The sequence below is a fragment of the Diorhabda sublineata genome, chromosome 7 (genome assembly GCF_026230105.1).
Source record: "Diorhabda sublineata isolate icDioSubl1.1 chromosome 7, icDioSubl1.1, whole genome shotgun sequence".
NCBI lineage: Eukaryota > Metazoa > Arthropoda > Insecta > Coleoptera > Chrysomelidae > Diorhabda > Diorhabda sublineata.
The window spans coordinates 32,302,886-32,321,183 of record NC_079480.1 but is presented as its reverse complement, the minus strand read 5'-3'; the positions used below and the strand labels follow the sequence as shown (position 1 = coordinate 32,321,183).

The following is an 18,298-nucleotide window of genomic DNA, read 5'->3' as shown; positions in this document are numbered from 1 at the left end:
GGGAATGGAGAGGTTTTATGGTATAGGTATTTAACACATTATTGGACCACTTGATTATGATGTGTTATCAATTATTAAAAATTGACAAAAAGTACAGAAAAAATCATGCTTATGTTTAAATTTCTAAAATTTACCTTTATACAATAAATAATATAGGCGATCGGGCCTTAGCTTATCACAATTGCTTAACAAAGTTTCAATATGAACTATAACTATTTAATTTTAATAAAGTAATTGGCTGGACATTTTCTATTATGTTTCTTCAACTTTCAAATCACTTGTAGGATTTTTGGTAAAAAGAATAATTATTAAATTCTCCTATTTCATTATTATACGATGTTAAGAATCGTAAGAATCGGTAATCGGTAAGAATTGCGTTGATAATCCAGTAGTTTATTACATACAAGCATAAATGGAAAATGTCCATTTAATCTTAATTAAAATTTAATCCTCATGCGTGATGTTGGTGAAGCTCTTGTAGTGATAAAAGAAAAATATAAGAAAAATTGCGAAGGCTGTTGGAAATGTAATTCTCGCTATGACGTCTATGGTCTTTGCTACTCGTATAGGATGCGGAGGCTCTTTTTTCCTGACCTGTAAAAAAGACACCTACTAAAGGTTAGATTATTTTTGAAAAGAAAACAGGTCCGATCTATTTCCTTTAAATAAACGAAAATCGAATTTTCGGCGACGTTCCAGATCCGAACTTAGTTTACTATGTATCACGAAATCACGTGCCACTGAAAAGTAGTTCTGAAACGTTTCCTGACATTCCTGTTCTATTCTATGAATATTCTCGTACTAATCCAAAATTAACACTTTAATGGCACTCTTAAATCATGCGAAAAAATTGTAGACATGCTCTATGAATTAAATTTGGGTAAAAGACTAACCAATGGAACTTTTAACACGTCGGCTAGATTAAGTAAAAAAAATTCTCTTCCAGTATCAATTTTGTGGAATAAATATATTATTTTAAGTCACTGTTTATTCATAAACATTTATCGATACTAAAGAGAAAATCTATTCCAAAAAACAAGGTGAACGGATTCACAATAGATCAATAGCTCAACCTCCTGTCAGTTCAATAGAAACTCTTCTTAATTTTTTCCTCCTCCCATAGTTCTATGGAAGATTCGAGAAAAACTTGGTTAGGTTAGGTCCTCAATTATAGCATCTTGTACCGTGTGATTTTTCTCGTCACTTTAATCATAAACATTTATCGATACTAAAGAGAAAACCTATTCCAAAAAACAAGGTGAACGGATTCACAATAGATCAATAGCTCAACCTCCTGTCAGTTCAATAGAAACTCTTCTTAATTTTTTCCTCCTCCCATAGTTCTATGGAAGATTCGAGAAAAACTTGGTTAGGTTAGATCCTCAATTAAAGCATCTTGTACCGTGTGATTTTTATCGACACTTTATTCATAAACATTTATCGATACTAAAGAGAAAACCTATTCCAAAAAACAAGGTGAACGGATTCAAAATATATCAATAGCTCAACCTCCTGTCAGTTCAATAGAAACTCTTCTTAATTCTTTCCTCCTCCCATAGTTCTATGGAAGATTCGAGAAAAACTTGGTTAGGTTAGGTCCTCAATTACAGCATCTTGTACCGTGTGATTTTTCTCGTCACTTTATTCATAAACATTTATCGATACTAAAGAGAAAATCTATTCCAAAAAACAAGGTGAACGGATTCACAATAGATCAATAGCTCAACCTCCTGTCAGTATAATAGAAACTCTTCTTAATTCTTTCCTCCTCCCATAGTTCTATGGAAGATTCGAGAAAAACTTGGTTAGGTTAGGTCCTCAATTACAGCATCTTGTACCGTGTGATTTTTATCGACACTTTATTCATAAACATTTATCGATACTAAAGAGAAAACCTATTCCAAAAAACAAGGTGAACGGATTCACAATAGATCAATAGCTCAACCTCCTGTCAGTTCAATAGAAACTCTTCTTAATTTTTTCCTCCTCCCATAGTTCTATGGAAGATTCGAGAAAAACTTGGTTAGGTTAGGTCCTCAATTATAGCATCTTGTACCGTGTGATTTTTCTCGTCACTTTAATCATAAACATTTATCGATACTAAAGAGAAAATCTATTCCAAAAAACAAGGTGAACGGATTCACAATAGATCAATAGCTCAACCTCCTGTCAGTTCAATAGAAACTCTTCTTAATTTTTTCCTCCTCCCATAGTTCTATGGAAGATTCGAGAAAAACTTGGTTAGGTTAGGTCCTCAATTATAGCATCTTGTACCGTGTGATTTTTCTCGTCACTTTAATCATAAACATTTATCGATACTAAAGAGAAAATCTATTCCAAAAAACAAGGTGAACGGATTCACAATAGATCAATAGCTCAACCTCCTGTCAGTATAATAGAAACTCTTCTTAATTCTTTCCTCCTCCCATAGTTCTATGGAAGATTCGAGAAAAACTTGGTTAGGTTAGATCCTCAATTAAAGCATCTTGTACCGTGTGATTTTTATCGACACTTTATTCATAAACATTTATCGATACTAAAGAGAAAACCTATTCCAAAAAACAAGGTGAACGGATTCACAATAGATCAATAGCTCAACCTCCTGTCAGTATAATAGAAACTCTTCTTAATTCTTTCCTCCTCCCATAGTTCTATGGAAGATTCGAGAAAAACTTGGTTAGGTTAGATCCTCAATTAAAGCATCTTGTACCGTGTGATTTTTATCGACACTTTATTCATAAATATTTATCGATACTAAAGAGAAAACCTATTCCAAAAAACAAGGTGAACGGATTCAAAATATATCAATAGCTCAACCTCCTGTCAGTTCAATAGAAACTCTTCTTAATTCTTTCCTCCTCCCATAGTTCTATGGAAGATTCGAGAAAAACTTGGTTAGGTTAGGTCCTCAATTACAGCATCTTGTACCGTGTGATTTTTCTCGTCACTTTATTCATAAACATTTATCGATACTAAAGAGAAAACCTATTCCAAAAAACAAGGTGAACGGATTCACAATAGATCAATAGCTCAACCTCCTGTCAGTATAATAGAAACTCTTCTTAATTCTTTCCTCCTCCCATAGTTCTATGGAAGATTCGAGAAAAACTTGGTTAGGTTAGATCCTCAATTAAAGCATCTTGTACCGTGTGATTTTTATCGACACTTTATTCATAAATATTTATCGATACTAAAGAGAAAACCTATTCCAAAAAACAAAGGTGAACGGATTCACAATAGATCAATAGCTCAACCTCCTGTCAGTTCAATAGAAACTCTTCTTAATTTTTTCCTCCTCCCATAGTTCTATGGAAGATTCGAGAAAAACTTGGTTAGGTTAGGTCCTCAATTATAGCATCTTGTACCGTGTGATTTTTCTCGTCACTTTAATCATAAACATTTATCGATACTAAAGAGAAAATCTATTCCAAAAAACAAGGTGAACGGATTCACAATAGATCAATAGCTCAACCTCCTGTCAGTATAATAGAAACTCTTCTTAATTCTTTCCTCCTCCCATAGTTCTATGGAAGATTCGAGAAAAACTTGGTTAGGTTAGATCCTCAATTAAAGCATCTTGTACCGTGTGATTTTTATCGACACTTTATTCATAAACATTTATCGATACTAAAGAGAAAACCTATTCCAAAAAACAAGGTGAACGGATTCACAATAGATCAATAGCTCAACCTCCTGTCAGTATAATAGAAACTCTTCTTAATTCTTTCCTCCTCCCATAGTTCTATGGAAGATTCGAGAAAAACTTGGTTAGGTTAGATCCTCAATTAAAGCATCTTGTACCGTGTGATTTTTATCGACATTTTATTCATAAACATTTATCGATACTAAAGAGAAAACCTATTCCAAAAAACAAGGTGAACGGATTCACAATAGATCAATAGCTCAACCTCCTGTCAGTATAATAGAAACTCTTCTTAATTTTTTCCTCCTCCCATAGTTCTATGGAAGATTCGAGAAAAACTTGGTTAGGTTAGATCCTCAATTAAAGCATCTTGTACCGTGTGATTTTTATCGACATTTTATTCATAAACATTTATCGATACTAAAGAGAAAACCTATTCCAAAAAACAAGGTGAACGGATTCACAATAGATCAATAGCTCAACCTCCTGTCAGTATAATAGAAACTCTTCTTAATTCTTTCCTCCTCCCATAGTTCTATGGAAGATTCGAGAAAAACTTGGTTAGGTTAGATCCTCAATTAAAGCATCTTGTACCGTGTGATTTTTATCGACACTTTATTCATAAACATTTATCGATACTAAAGAGAAAACCTATTCCAAAAAACAAGGTGAACGGATTCACAATAGATCAATAGCTCAACCTCCTGTCAGTATAATAGAAACTCTTCTTAATTCTTTCCTCCTCCCATAGTTCTATGGAAGATTCGAGAAAAACTTGGTTAGGTTAGATCCTCAATTAAAGCATCTTGTACCGTGTGATTTTTATCGACACTTTATTCATAAACATTTATCGATACTAAAGAGAAAACCTATTCCAAAAAACAAGGTGAACGGATTCAAAATATATCAATAGCTCAACCTCCTGTCAGTTCAATAGAAACTCTTCTTAATTCTTTCCTCCTCCCATAGTTCTATGGAAGATTCGAGAAAAACTTGGTTAGGTTAGGTCCTCAATTACAGCATCTTGTACCGTGTGATTTTTCTCGTCACTTTATTCATAAACATTTATCGATACTAAAGAGAAAATCTATTCCAAAAAACAAGGTGAACGGATTCACAATAGATCAATAGCTCAACCTCCTGTCAGTATAATAGAAACTCTTCTTAATTCTTTCCTCCTCCCATAGTTCTATGGAAGATTCGAGAAAAACTTGGTTAGGTTAGGTCCTCAATTACAGCATCTTGTACCGTGTGATTTTTATCGACACTTTATTCATAAACATTTATCGATACTAAAGAGAAAACCTATTCCAAAAAACAAGGTGAACGGATTCACAATAGATCAATAGCTCAACCTCCTGTCAGTTCAATAGAAACTCTTCTTAATTTTTTCCTCCTCCCATAGTTCTATGGAAGATTCGAGAAAAACTTGGTTAGGTTAGGTCCTCAATTATAGCATCTTGTACCGTGTGATTTTTCTCGTCACTTTAATCATAAACATTTATCGATACTAAAGAGAAAATCTATTCCAAAAAACAAGGTGAACGGATTCACAATAGATCAATAGCTCAACCTCCTGTCAGTTCAATAGAAACTCTTCTTAATTTTTTCCTCCTCCCATAGTTCTATGGAAGATTCGAGAAAAACTTGGTTAGGTTAGGTCCTCAATTATAGCATCTTGTACCGTGTGATTTTTCTCGTCACTTTAATCATAAACATTTATCGATACTAAAGAGAAAATCTATTCCAAAAAACAAGGTGAACGGATTCACAATAGATCAATAGCTCAACCTCCTGTCAGTATAATAGAAACTCTTCTTAATTCTTTCCTCCTCCCATAGTTCTATGGAAGATTCGAGAAAAACTTGGTTAGGTTAGATCCTCAATTAAAGCATCTTGTACCGTGTGATTTTTATCGACACTTTATTCATAAACATTTATCGATACTAAAGAGAAAACCTATTCCAAAAAACAAGGTGAACGGATTCAAAATATATCAATAGCTCAACCTCCTGTCAGTTCAATAGAAACTCTTCTTAATTCTTTCCTCCTCCCATAGTTCTATGGAAGATTCGAGAAAAACTTGGTTAGGTTAGGTCCTCAATTACAGCATCTTGTACCGTGTGATTTTTCTCGTCACTTTATTCATAAACATTTATCGATACTAAAGAGAAAACCTATTCCAAAAAACAAGGTGAACGGATTCACAATAGATCAATAGCTCAACCTCCTGTCAGTATAATAGAAACTCTTCTTAATTCTTTCCTCCTCCCATAGTTCTATGGAAGATTCGAGAAAAACTTGGTTAGGTTAGATCCTCAATTAAAGCATCTTGTACCGTGTGATTTTTATCGACACTTTATTCATAAATATTTATCGATACTAAAGAGAAAACCTATTCCAAAAAACAAAGGTGAACGGATTCACAATAGATCAATAGCTCAACCTCCTGTCAGTTCAATAGAAACTCTTCTTAATTCTTTCCTCCTCCCATACTTCTATGGAAGATTCGAGAAAAACTTGGTTAGGTTAGATCCTCAATTAAAGCATCTTGTACCGTGTGATTTTTATCGACACTTTATTCATAAACATTTATCGATACTAAAGAGAAAACCTATTCCAAAAAACAAGGTGAACGGATTCACAATAGATCAATAGCTCAACCTCCTGTCAGTATAATAGAAACTCTTCTTAATTCTTTCCTCCTCCCATAGTTCTATGGAAGATTCGAGAAAAACTTGGTTAGGTTAGATCCTCAATTAAAGCATCTTGTACCGTGTGATTTTTATCGACACTTTATTCATAAATATTTATCGATACTAAAGAGAAAACCTATTCCAAAAAACAAAGGTGAACGGATTCACAATAGATCAATAGCTCAACCTCCTGTCAGTATAATAGAAACTCTTCTTAATTCTTTCCTCCTCCCATAGTTCTATGGAAGATTCGAGAAAAACTTGGTTAGGTTAGATCCTCAATTAAAGCATCTTGTACCGTGTGATTTTTATCGACACTTTATTCATAAACATTTATCGATACTAAAGAGAAAACCTATTCCAAAAAACAAGGTGAACGGATTCACAATAGATCAATAGCTCAACCTCCTGTCAGTATAATAGAAACTCTTCTTAATTCTTTCCTCCTCCCATAGTTCTATGGAAGATTCGAGAAAAACTTGGTTAGGTTAGATCCTCAATTAAAGCATCTTGTACCGTGTGATTTTTCTCGTCACTTTATTCATAAACATTTAACGATACTAAAGAGAAAACCTATTCCAAAAAACAAGGTGAACGGATTCACAATAGATCAATAGCTCAACCTCCTGTCAGTATAATAGAAACTCTTCTTAATTCTTTCCTCCTCCCATAGTTCTATGGAAGATTCGAGAAAAACTTGGTTAGGTTAGATCCTCAATTAAAGCATCTTGTACCGTGTGATTTTTATCGACACTTTATTCATAAACATTTATCGATACTAAAGAGAAAACCTATTCCAAAAAACAAGGTGAACGGATTCACAATAGATCAATAGCTCAACCTCCTGTCAGTATAATAGAAACTCTTCTTAATTCTTTCCTCCTCCCATAGTTCTATGGAAGATTCGAGAAAAACTTGGTTAGGTTAGATCCTCAATTAAAGCATCTTGTACCGTGTGATTTTTATCGACATTTTATTCATAAACATTTATCGATACTAAAGAGAAAACCTATTCCAAAAAACAAGGTGAACGGATTCACAATAGATCAATAGCTCAACCTCCTGTCAGTATAATAGAAACTCTTCTTAATTTTTTCCTCCTCCCATAGTTCTATGGAAGATTCGAGAAAAACTTGGTTAGGTTAGATCCTCAATTAAAGCATCTTGTACCGTGTGATTTTTATCGACATTTTATTCATAAACATTTATCGATACTAAAGAGAAAACCTATTCCAAAAAACAAGGTGAACGGATTCACAATAGATCAATAGCTCAACCTCCTGTCAGTATAATAGAAACTCTTCTTAATTCTTTCCTCCTCCCATAGTTCTATGGAAGATTCGAGAAAAACTTGGTTAGGTTAGATCCTCAATTAAAGCATCTTGTACCGTGTGATTTTTATCGACACTTTATTCATAAACATTTATCGATACTAAAGAGAAAACCTATTCCAAAAAACAAGGTGAACGGATTCACAATAGATCAATAGCTCAACCTCCTGTCAGTTCAATAGAAACTCTTCTTAATTCTTTCCTCCTCCCATAGTTCTATGGAAGATTCGAGAAAAACTTGGTTAGGTTAGATCCTCAATTAAAGCATCTTGTACCGTGTGATTTTTATCGACACTTTATTCATAAACATTTATCGATACTAAAGAGAAAACCTATTCCAAAAAACAAGGTGAACGGATTCAAAATATATCAATAGCTCAACCTCCTGTCAGTTCAATAGAAACTCTTCTTAATTCTTTCCTCCTCCCATAGTTCTATGGAAGATTCGAGAAAAACTTGGTTAGGTTAGATCCTCAATTACAGTATCTTGTACTATGTGATTTTTATCTGTTTCCTAAGATAAAATGCACATTGAAACATTTGAGTCAGTTGAAGTTGTTGAATAGGAAACTATTTCAAACAATTTAAGATTTGCATGAAGCCTTGTAGAAATAGAACATATAATGAGGCATATATATATGAATTCAATATAAAAATCAATCATAGCATCAGTTTTGCAAATTATAATCAATCCTCATGCGTTTGACAGATTTTATGCATAAATTATATGGGACATTTCAACGCTTCAATATCGTTGAAGTGATCTACAGAGCAGTATTGATTATCCGTTCAAGTAATGTGTAAATATACGTGTTAATTTAAATGAGCGCAACTTAAAATTTAAAAAGCGAATGTTAAGGTAACATGCATATCAAACAACAATGTAATACCCCGTATATATAGACACAACAGGTCGAAATAGTCTTTTCCAGTTATATTGTGTGCGTTTTATACACCAAAATGTACTAACTTTAATATATTTCGAGCTTTCGAATACTTATGTATTAATCGTTTGGGAAATAATTAATTTATTTCAAAAATCAATATTCAAAATGCCGCTTGATAGATAAATCAATTAACTTGATGTTTCCATAAAGAATCAAATTGTATATTGATTTTTGAAATTGATAAATTCGATGTTTTTCAAAAGAAATGTTTTGTAATGTGGCGATCAAACACCAAAGTGCACTCTGATTAATATAATTTGTTTCCATGCTTTCGAATACTTATATATTCATCATCAGGAACTATAATTATGGTCATAGTACAATGTAAAAATATTTATAAAAAAAATGTAACAATATTAATATTTTTTTCTTAATCCGTGCATCCATGATAATTTGTTCTTAAGTGGGATCTACTTTATTATTTTTGCTCCATCCTCTGCACGTTCCCGTATTAAATCAACTGTTTTTCCTTAATTTATTCTGTAATTGTTTCTTTCAGGTTCATTTGTTATTTTAATGCGTCGTTTCTGATTAGATCTTACCTTGATGTTCTGTTTGCTTTTCTTAGAGTGTCCATTTCCGTGGCTTCTATTTTTTTTATTCAGTTTTCGGTCCATATACCAACGATTCTCTGTTGTTTTTCTATTTCAATATTCCAGAACATTCCATCCAGTGATTTAGTTATTGTTCTTGCTATGTTTATTCTCCATTTCTTTTCTGTATCATAGGTCCTATCTTTTACAAAAATAATTTTTAGATAGTCTTCACATATCGTTGTAATTTCGTTGTTTTCTAATTGTATGTCTGTTGTATCTTCTCTTAAACACAATCACTGTGTCTTTTCTTCGTTCATCTGCAATCTTGATACACCGTATTCTTCATCTAGTTTGCGTACCATATATTCTAAGTAATCTCTGTCTTTTGCACGTATTACCTGATCATCTACAAGTTGGATGGTGTATAAACAGGTGTCATCTTCGATTTGGATCCCCATTTTGTTGTTATAGCTTCTGAAACATATATTTTGAGAAGTGTTAGTGAGATGTAGTCTTAAGCCTTCGTTGACTGTGAAGGATTCCAATTTCTACTGCAGACTTCATATCTTTATACAAGACCTTTTGTAAATCTATAAACATTAGGTTTACTGGTCTATTTCTTTCTGTTTTATTCTCTATCATTTGCTTTAAAGAGAATATGTTGTTTGTACAGGACCTTCCAGTTGTAAATTCACCCTGTGCTTCATCCCCGTAATTCCTGATCCTGATCTATTAGTTTCTTTATTATTTTTGTACATACCCTGTTTATTATACTTGATATCCCACAATAACTGTTGTATTTTAGTTTGTTGTCCTGTTTATGTATAGATATGATGAACCAAACAAATATTTGTTTCACTAAAAAGTCATTTCCGAGGTAAATGAGATTATAAATGACTCGAATTTAAAAATGTTTTTACTGTTATACTTTCAAATCTGAGTTAGAGGTTTTAATTTCAATATGAAATAATCGTGAAGCGATTTTATCAATAAGGTCTCGAGTAATTTTAGCAAGGTCTTTTGTAGTGGTATTTCCTTGGAATCTTAAATCACGAATTATCTTACTATTCAAAAGACAAAGAGTGTATAAACCACAAAGAACTTCTACTTTAATATGTTATATGATATCAACAAATGTAATATTTTGAGGTTAACTAACTATCTACTGTTATTTTAATTACTATTTGAAAATAAAATAATTCTTAGCTACTGGCCGTTAACTGGATGGACAAAGTTGCCTGTTTCGAGCGCCCATCTATGGAAATAAATTGTTCCGCCATTTTTAAAATACTTTTCGTGGATTTTCTTGGTCTCTAATGCAACAATTTGTACCTTCATCTTGTGGTGGGGATCCTTGATGAATTTTCCGTCAATTTTTGTTTCATTATCATCCTCTTAATCCCATTTTATGTGGAACATGTTTATGGTCACCGGTTCCTGATTTAAAATCTCCATTCCACGAAGAAGTACAAATTTAACAAATTCTTGTTCGGCTGATTGATTTTGTTCTTTGTACGCGGTTAGGTTCTTGTCACTAATCACTCAAACCTATGATTATTTTCATGTTACGGCCAGTTTTTACTACCAGAATGATCCTCAATTATAAGCATTTACACGTTGAATGTTAATATTCATCTCCTCGTAAGGTATTTAAAATATTTCTTTTTCTTTCACACTTAACCTTTCATACATTCATCCGTTTATACATTCAATCTTTTGATATTTCTTTTTTCTCCATCTGGAATTGTATAAACACCAATTTTGTAGGGACTAAAAATGGTAACGATTTGTATTTACCTCTGGACATCCGTTATTTGCAGTGTGTGTACATGGATTTGGTCCGCAATTGGTGCACGTGATAATTTCGTTAGGAACCATTGAATCTCTTTTTTTGTTGTTCTGCTGCAAAGGCAAAATAAAAAATATTCATTATTTCCTAGAACCCCAACAAAATATTCGTTATAATAATGTTTAATATGAACGATTCGGTTAGGTTTTTCCAATTTCTCAATAATTATTAGTAAACGAAAAAATCGTATAAGAGTAAACCTAAGAAGCATTATGAAAGCATATTGCTAGAAAATAGTCAGTAACTCCAGAAGTGATACTATTAGAAAGAGTAATTTCCTAACCTCAATGTTTTCTAACAATAAATTGAGAAAAAACTATAATAAGAATGCTAGCGACTTTCACAAAAATAAATTTTCAAATCCTAATAGTACAAGTTTATGGACTATTTTTTATGAACAAGAGAGTAATAAAATGATGAAGCATTCGTAATACATAGACGTACACTTTGGCATATACAGAAATGAATAAGAAATACGCCGGTAAATGCGCCTTGCTAAATGATGGTAGTAGGGATTCGTACGGTTCCTCAAGCAAGACGACAAGATTTTCGTAACACAGTTGAGACCTTTATTTTTGAAATGGAATAATAGAAAAAATATTTATTAAGCCCTAACACGTACCACTTTTCAATAGCTTGATTATCCCTGTTTACATTAGCACGTATGTAATTTTATAAAAGGGGCGGCGGTTAATATCGGTAAATTTTATGGCCGAAAAAATACCTGTACCGTATTATTCAGAATAATAAACATAAAACTAACATTAAAAATTAGTATTCATATTAAATGGTTTTCTATTCATGGTACAAAAAGTTATTATAAAGACGAAAATGTCGCATCAAACGTGCCGCAGCTGCAAAATTTGTCCTGACCGATTTTGCTATATTTGTGGAGAATTTATGGTGAAATCGCAAGCCGAGGCCATGTTCGGAAAATGTGAAAAAAGTCTATTTCAAATATTTTGGTACTTTAATTGGAGACCAAGACAAGCAGAGTGGCCCCAACGCGTGCTTTGTTAGTTGTAGCGTGTCACTGGTGCAGAGGATGAATGGGAACAAAAAAACCTTCATTTTGCAATTCCAATGGTATGGCGGGAACCTATTGACCATTTTGACGACTGCTATTTTTGTCTAACAAAGACTAAAAGTTATTCTAAGAAAGGAAAGTACAAAATCGAGTATCCAAATTTGCACTTTGCTATACGATCTGTTCCCCATAACGAAGATTTACCAGTACCAATTACGCTTTTAAATCCGCAAAGTATTGTTTTAGAAGATACTAGAGACAACAAGAAATTCCGAAGAACAATGCACCGACCCTATTTTTACTCCAAGTACCAGTTCCACATTTGATTGTTCAAAGTAACAGTCTGAACTTCTTGCTTCCTGTCTTGTTAGCCAAAGAGACAAAAATTACGCCCATTAGAAAAAGAAATTCTATATTTTCTGCATTCTACAGTATGGAAAATTTGTTGTGTACGTGTACGGAAATTTAAAAACATCTGTACCAACTGCTCATTCTTCGAAGATGAAAGAAACTTATAAAAATATTCGCTTACTTCTAGACAAAATTAACTACAACAATTATAAGTGGCAGATATGTGGGGACCTGGAGTTGATTGGAGTTTTAATGGGACTTCAGAGAGGGCTTACGAAACTTTGCTATCGGACAGTCGGGCAGTAGATCAACACTATGTAAAAAAAATTGGCAATCAAGAAGTGAGTTTAAAACGGGATCTTAAAATGTTAAGTTTATACCCCTTGTGGATTCCAAAAATGTCCTTCTGCCCCCCTTCACATTCAACTTGGATTGATGAACAACTTTGTAAAGGCTATGGATAAAGAGAGTGATGGATTCAAATACCGTAGAGAAGTCTCTCCCCATTTGAATGATGCCAAATTAAAGGAAGGTTTTTTTATTGAACCACAAATAAGAAAATTGCTGGACGATAATAAAAAAACTCACCAGGCAGGATCTTAGAGCATGGAAGGCGTTTGTTAATGTAGCGAGGGGATTTTTGGGCAACAATATTGATCCAAACTACCAACAGTTAGTGAACTTCTAGAAAATTCATTTCCTCCATTCCCATCTGATATTTTTTGAAAATTTGGGAGTTGCCAGTGATGAGCAGGGTGTAAGGTTCCACCAAGATATTAGTACAATGAAAATTCGGTGTCAAGGACGATGGGATTAGGGTATAATGGGTGATAACTGTTGGTTTTTAAAAAGAGAAGGTGCAACCCGTCATTAAAGGAAAAAGTAGAGCTAATTGATATTTAAAGTATTTGTTTTTAATAGATGTGAGGCATTTTTATTAGCTGGAAACTATAAATATTGTCAATATATACGAATTAAAAAACGTGAAATTATTTTTTTCAATAAATATGAAATATTTTACCAATGAATATGGTTCTATAAACGTAACTTAAAAATCTTGCGTGAATTTTATTTTCGATTACCGAAATGTTTTTAAAAACTTTATTAAACTCAAAATTACAATAATTTTATAGAGTTGAATGAACAAAATTAATTTCACAAGCAAATTAACTATATTCGTTCATTGAATGAACTAAATTCATTAAAAAGTTATTTACAACATACAACATAAACAAAGTGTTTATGATATTTGCTCCTATTGCGTTTTATTTAAAGAATCTTCTGGAATTTCCTCCATGTAACTCTTCCATCCCTAAGAATGAAGAACAACGGAGGTATATTACACGTTTTGTTTTATTCTTTCTTTTAATTCGATTTCTTCTTTCTCCTTTTCCTCGAATTTTATTTATTTCAAATACTTTTCAAAATCTATGCTGGTTAAATTTGGAGATTTATAAATTTGATTATTTAAAAATTCGAAGTTTAATTTCGGTAATATTATCGATTTTCCTTTTTTTAATTTGTATGTTGGTTGAGAAAATTTCACTTTCTATTTGAATGCTGCAGTTCTTTGGAATTTTTATAATTGATGGATAACTTATTTTCAAGTAACGGTGGTCCGAAACACATTTGGAAATCACTTCAGTTTCTTAATTTGGAATTATTAAAAGTTTGTTATTTGTCACTTGTTCTAATATAGTTTCTCGGAGATTTATATTACTAACAACACAATTTTCAACATTTAACAATTCAACAGTATAATTGCCTTTTAACTTAAATGTTTCTTTGCAATAATATTTTTCTTCTAACGCCGGACATTCTTCTTTGATAAAATTGACTTCTTGATTTCTGACCAAGTAGGTTGAGGAGGGATAAATAATGTGTGATTTTGAATTATAGGATATAAATGGAAAAATTCGTAAGTTTTTGGTTTCAGGATTGGAACATGGGTAGCAAAAATAATTTTGGATTTGGAAAAGGTTACTTGTGAGCCCAGAAAGGGAAAATATTATTAAATTTTGGGATTTGTTCTTCTTTATAAATAGTAATTAAATATTTAATCATTTCTAAAATTTTTTGACTCGATATTACTGAACTGTGATTTGTATTTAATTTAGAAAATGTTATTGCGTGTTCAATAATATCAATTAATGTAATTAAACTCTGATTAATCCAGATTAATCTGTGAAATTGTACTATAAAATGTTATAAAATTATTCAAAGTTATTATTTTATTTTCTATTGAAATGTGAAATTTCTCTAAATTATCAGAAAGTTTCTGTTGATTGTTCCATAGAGTCGTAATCGATTTATTATAATGATCAATTAATTTTTTGTGTAACTATATTTGCAAATTAACTTCGTGAATTATTTATTTTTGATATTGTTGTAAAACATTTATATCGTTATCGTATCTTTTTTCATCATCTGAATCTAAAGCTCCAAAAAGCTATTTATCTAATTTTCCTACTGCATTTATTAAACCTCTTTTCAATCTTAAATGTGGATAAATATTTACTGATTTTTTATCTAAAATATGAATCAAAATTTCTGTTCCACTCATTGATTGTTCGGCTAAATTATGATACGAAATAGGATTTGTGGCGTTCGCTATTTTTTTAAACTATAATAATATTGTTTCAAATTATTAATTTGTTTATGAATAAATTCTAAATCTATATAATATAAAAAAGTGTGTTTAGTATAAATAAGGTTACTGGTTCCTAAATTAATGGGTAATAATAAATTGTTTACTTTCGTAATTTCTATATCTTCTGTTTTAGTTTTCTTGTAAATAAGTAGTATTATTAATATCGTTGCCAGTTTCATCTTCCCGTAACAAATTTATGGTTTTAGTTTTAGTTTTGTGTTTTCTAATTATATTTTTATGATAAATTCCTTTATCTGTTTCTAACAATATACCAGAGTATTTTATGATTTCTGCCTTTTTGAATTTGGGTAATTTTTTATCTCTTAATATAAGCTATGTCTTGGTTTGCGTAAGAATGGGGATCATTTCTATTTTAATTTCTTTTATTGATTATTTTTTCTTTAATATCAGCATTTCTATCTTCAATTTTTTCATATAATAATTTTGTGATTCTGAATATAATTCGATATTATTGAGTGATCTAAATACTCTAAATCAAAAGGATCAGGGTTATTTATGTGGTATTTAATAATTTCGAATGGTGTAAATTGTGTTACAGAATGAATGGAGTTATTATATGCCAATATTGAGTGTTTAATTAATTGATCAGGTGTTAAATTTTTACAAGTTTCTTTTAAGCATCTAAACTGTTCAATTAGAATAGAATGGAATCGTTCCACAGGTGAGAATTGCTATTAGTCGAATTTTTCAAGGAAAAATTAGACTATTACAGTAGGCATGACTAGAAGAAAAATGGGGGGCACATCATTTTCCCCATGTGTTGAGACCTCCTGAACAAGATAATGATGGTTTTTCAAATGTCTGTAGTTTATATATATAAATCTATATATCTGTTTAAGCTACAATTCTTATTTTCGTCTCTCGAGCAATTGCTATGGATCCGATTTGGTTCAAAATTAGCATACATGGCTTTTTTGACGCCGGATTGATGTTATTAGAGTTTGGTTGAAAACAAATGAATATTTCGAGGGGTCGCAGTGCAAAAAAAGTGGTTTTTGACCTTTGCTCGCCTCTGCAGGTCAAATTAAAAGCGACTGAAAAATGAAATTTCACATTTAGGTTCAATTAGTTGCGAGATGATTTCCTGTCCAAGGTCGAAACTTTCCATCTCCACCCCTCTCCATTTTATGGTCATTTTTGTTATATTTTCTTATTTTTTGGCCAGAAAAAGTTTAACTAGAGGGTTCGAACTTCGCATGCAAGTAGGGGTGATGTTGAAGAATTGTCTTTCTCAAGTTCAAAGTTTTCTTCTTCAGTTCTTCTAGCACAAAACGCCCGAAATCATTTTGATCGTTGTAATTGTTGAACTGGACCGCCTCCTATTTTAATGAATAATACGAGTATGATCGTTGCTAAGGTGATTTTTTTTACTTCCCATTTTCAAAATTTCTTGTCATTATGACAACTTCTTCTTTGTTGTCAATTGGAATTGAACAAGAGTGTTCGAGACCACCGGGCCTATAGAAATTATGAATTTTCATTCGAGAAAGAGAGTTAAATCGAGTTACTTATAATAATTTTTGAAACTAAGTTACAATTTTCTGCTTCAGCATGTGCAGCTAATACCCTGTCTATTGTTACAGTCTCAGAAATAGAACTCGTTTGCTGATGGAATTTTGTCTTATTACTTGTAAAAGTTATTTACGTAATTAATTATGAAAAGAGCGATATTGTTCAACAAACATAATATTTGCGAAAACGAGCACAAAGTTTTATCTAACTTCGCGCTTAATATTTAATAGAATCTTCAATTACACTGAAAATATTGATGTGGAATCAAATGGTGATAGAAGTTTTGTTACTATGAAAGCAAACGACGATTTTTCGAAACAAGTCAGAAGTAATTACTTGAAATGTCTCGAGTTAGCAAATCAGGCATTCCATTTGAAGTAAGAGTGTCTGTAAATGCTGCAGTGGGTAGTTTAATACCAAAAATTTGGAAAATAGTGCGATTTGAAAAATATTAAGGAAAGGTAGTACTTGCTTATTATGAAACCGTCAGTCCACGTGGACTCATCATCTCCACTAATTACCAATGGTAGAATTGAATTGGGAGTTGAGTTCAGGGTAAGAAGATTATTAAACAACAAATACCGCATGATTTTCATATTGTCGAGGATCATCATGCTTTTAAAAAAGTGTGAAAATGTTTGGAGAAATTATGTTAGGCATACCGAACAAATCTAGAATATTGATATTGATACCGTGATAATAAATACTAGTGAAGACAGCGCAGATTCCGGACCGGATAAACTCTAAAGCAAGATTTTCAGTAATATATTCTGCTATCAAAGTTACAGGAGTATGAATGAAATTACTAACGCTGTGAATACAAATAAGTTTATGAAGTGAAATTTCAACTTGGTTAAGAGGAACACCAAGTTATTAGACTAAATATTACGTCCTTTCTGTGAACTATATAAATATGTTGGTGAATAAGTTTTCCAGTAATAAGATAATATTGGATTTTATAACTTACTCACCCAGTATAACGATATTTTTATCAAAAGAGTTTGCTGAATATATCGATGTTAACGATATACATACGATTAAAAAGATGAATTTGTTTTTTAATTACCAATTCGTAAAAGGTCGACTTTTGGAATATTAGTCATAACGATTATTTATACTTAGTTGACTTATATTTGATTTGCTCCTTATTAGTCACGTGATGGAAGACCTCCACCGTCAGCTAATGACGATTTGGACCGAATTTCAAACTTATAATTAGATCACCAAAATAAAAACATTTTATGAAAGATGTACATATTAATTTCGAATATTAGTACAAAGAATACTTGAAACTAAGTAATTCTGTTGTAAAGCAAGTAGTATACACACCAGGTAACAATAAAAATAAATCAAAATGAATGATTGAATTCATATTTAGTACGCTTATGGATTTTTTGGCCAATTGATTGATCTATTATCCCGCCGAGTTTATGATTACACTATAATAATTTTTGATTTAAAAAAGGAAGCGTGTATGTAGTAAGCTTGCTATTTTTAATTCAAAGAAACCGAAACCAGTGAATAATATGCTTGTACAGTATTGGATATAAAATTGTCAAAATAATCTACAAAGCAATGTAGGCTTCCGCGATTTTATACAGTCTGAGAATTGAACTTTCCGTTGAGATGTGGAATGGTTGTAGCCTCAAAAAAAAATTTTTTAATACATATTATATATAACGAAAACAGAATTGGAAAACTTCAATTCTCAAGTCTACAAAGCTGTAAAATAACT

At 31.8% G+C, this 18,298-nt stretch overlaps 1 protein-coding gene across 12 annotated transcripts in view; it reads right to left on the bottom strand.

Moving 5' to 3' along the window:
• The window catches only part of LOC130446395 (glutamate-gated chloride channel), a 135,245-nt gene that overhangs the window by 17,666 nt on the left and 99,281 nt on the right, over positions 1 to 18,298 (bottom strand). For 3 of the 12 annotated variants that reach the window (XM_056782630.1, XM_056782631.1, XM_056782639.1), the window contains 2 exons: positions 10,951 to 11,055; positions 51 to 609 (listed from right to left, as the gene is read on the bottom strand). In XM_056782630.1, coding sequence (XP_056638608.1) covers positions 445 to 609; positions 10,951 to 11,055 — 270 coding nt within the window. In that variant the 3' untranslated portion in view covers positions 51 to 444. Of the gene's footprint in view, positions 1 to 50; positions 610 to 10,950; positions 11,056 to 18,298 lie in introns of those variants that run through there. The other 9 variants (XM_056782634.1, XM_056782633.1, XM_056782640.1 and 6 more) reach the window with 6 other exon arrangements.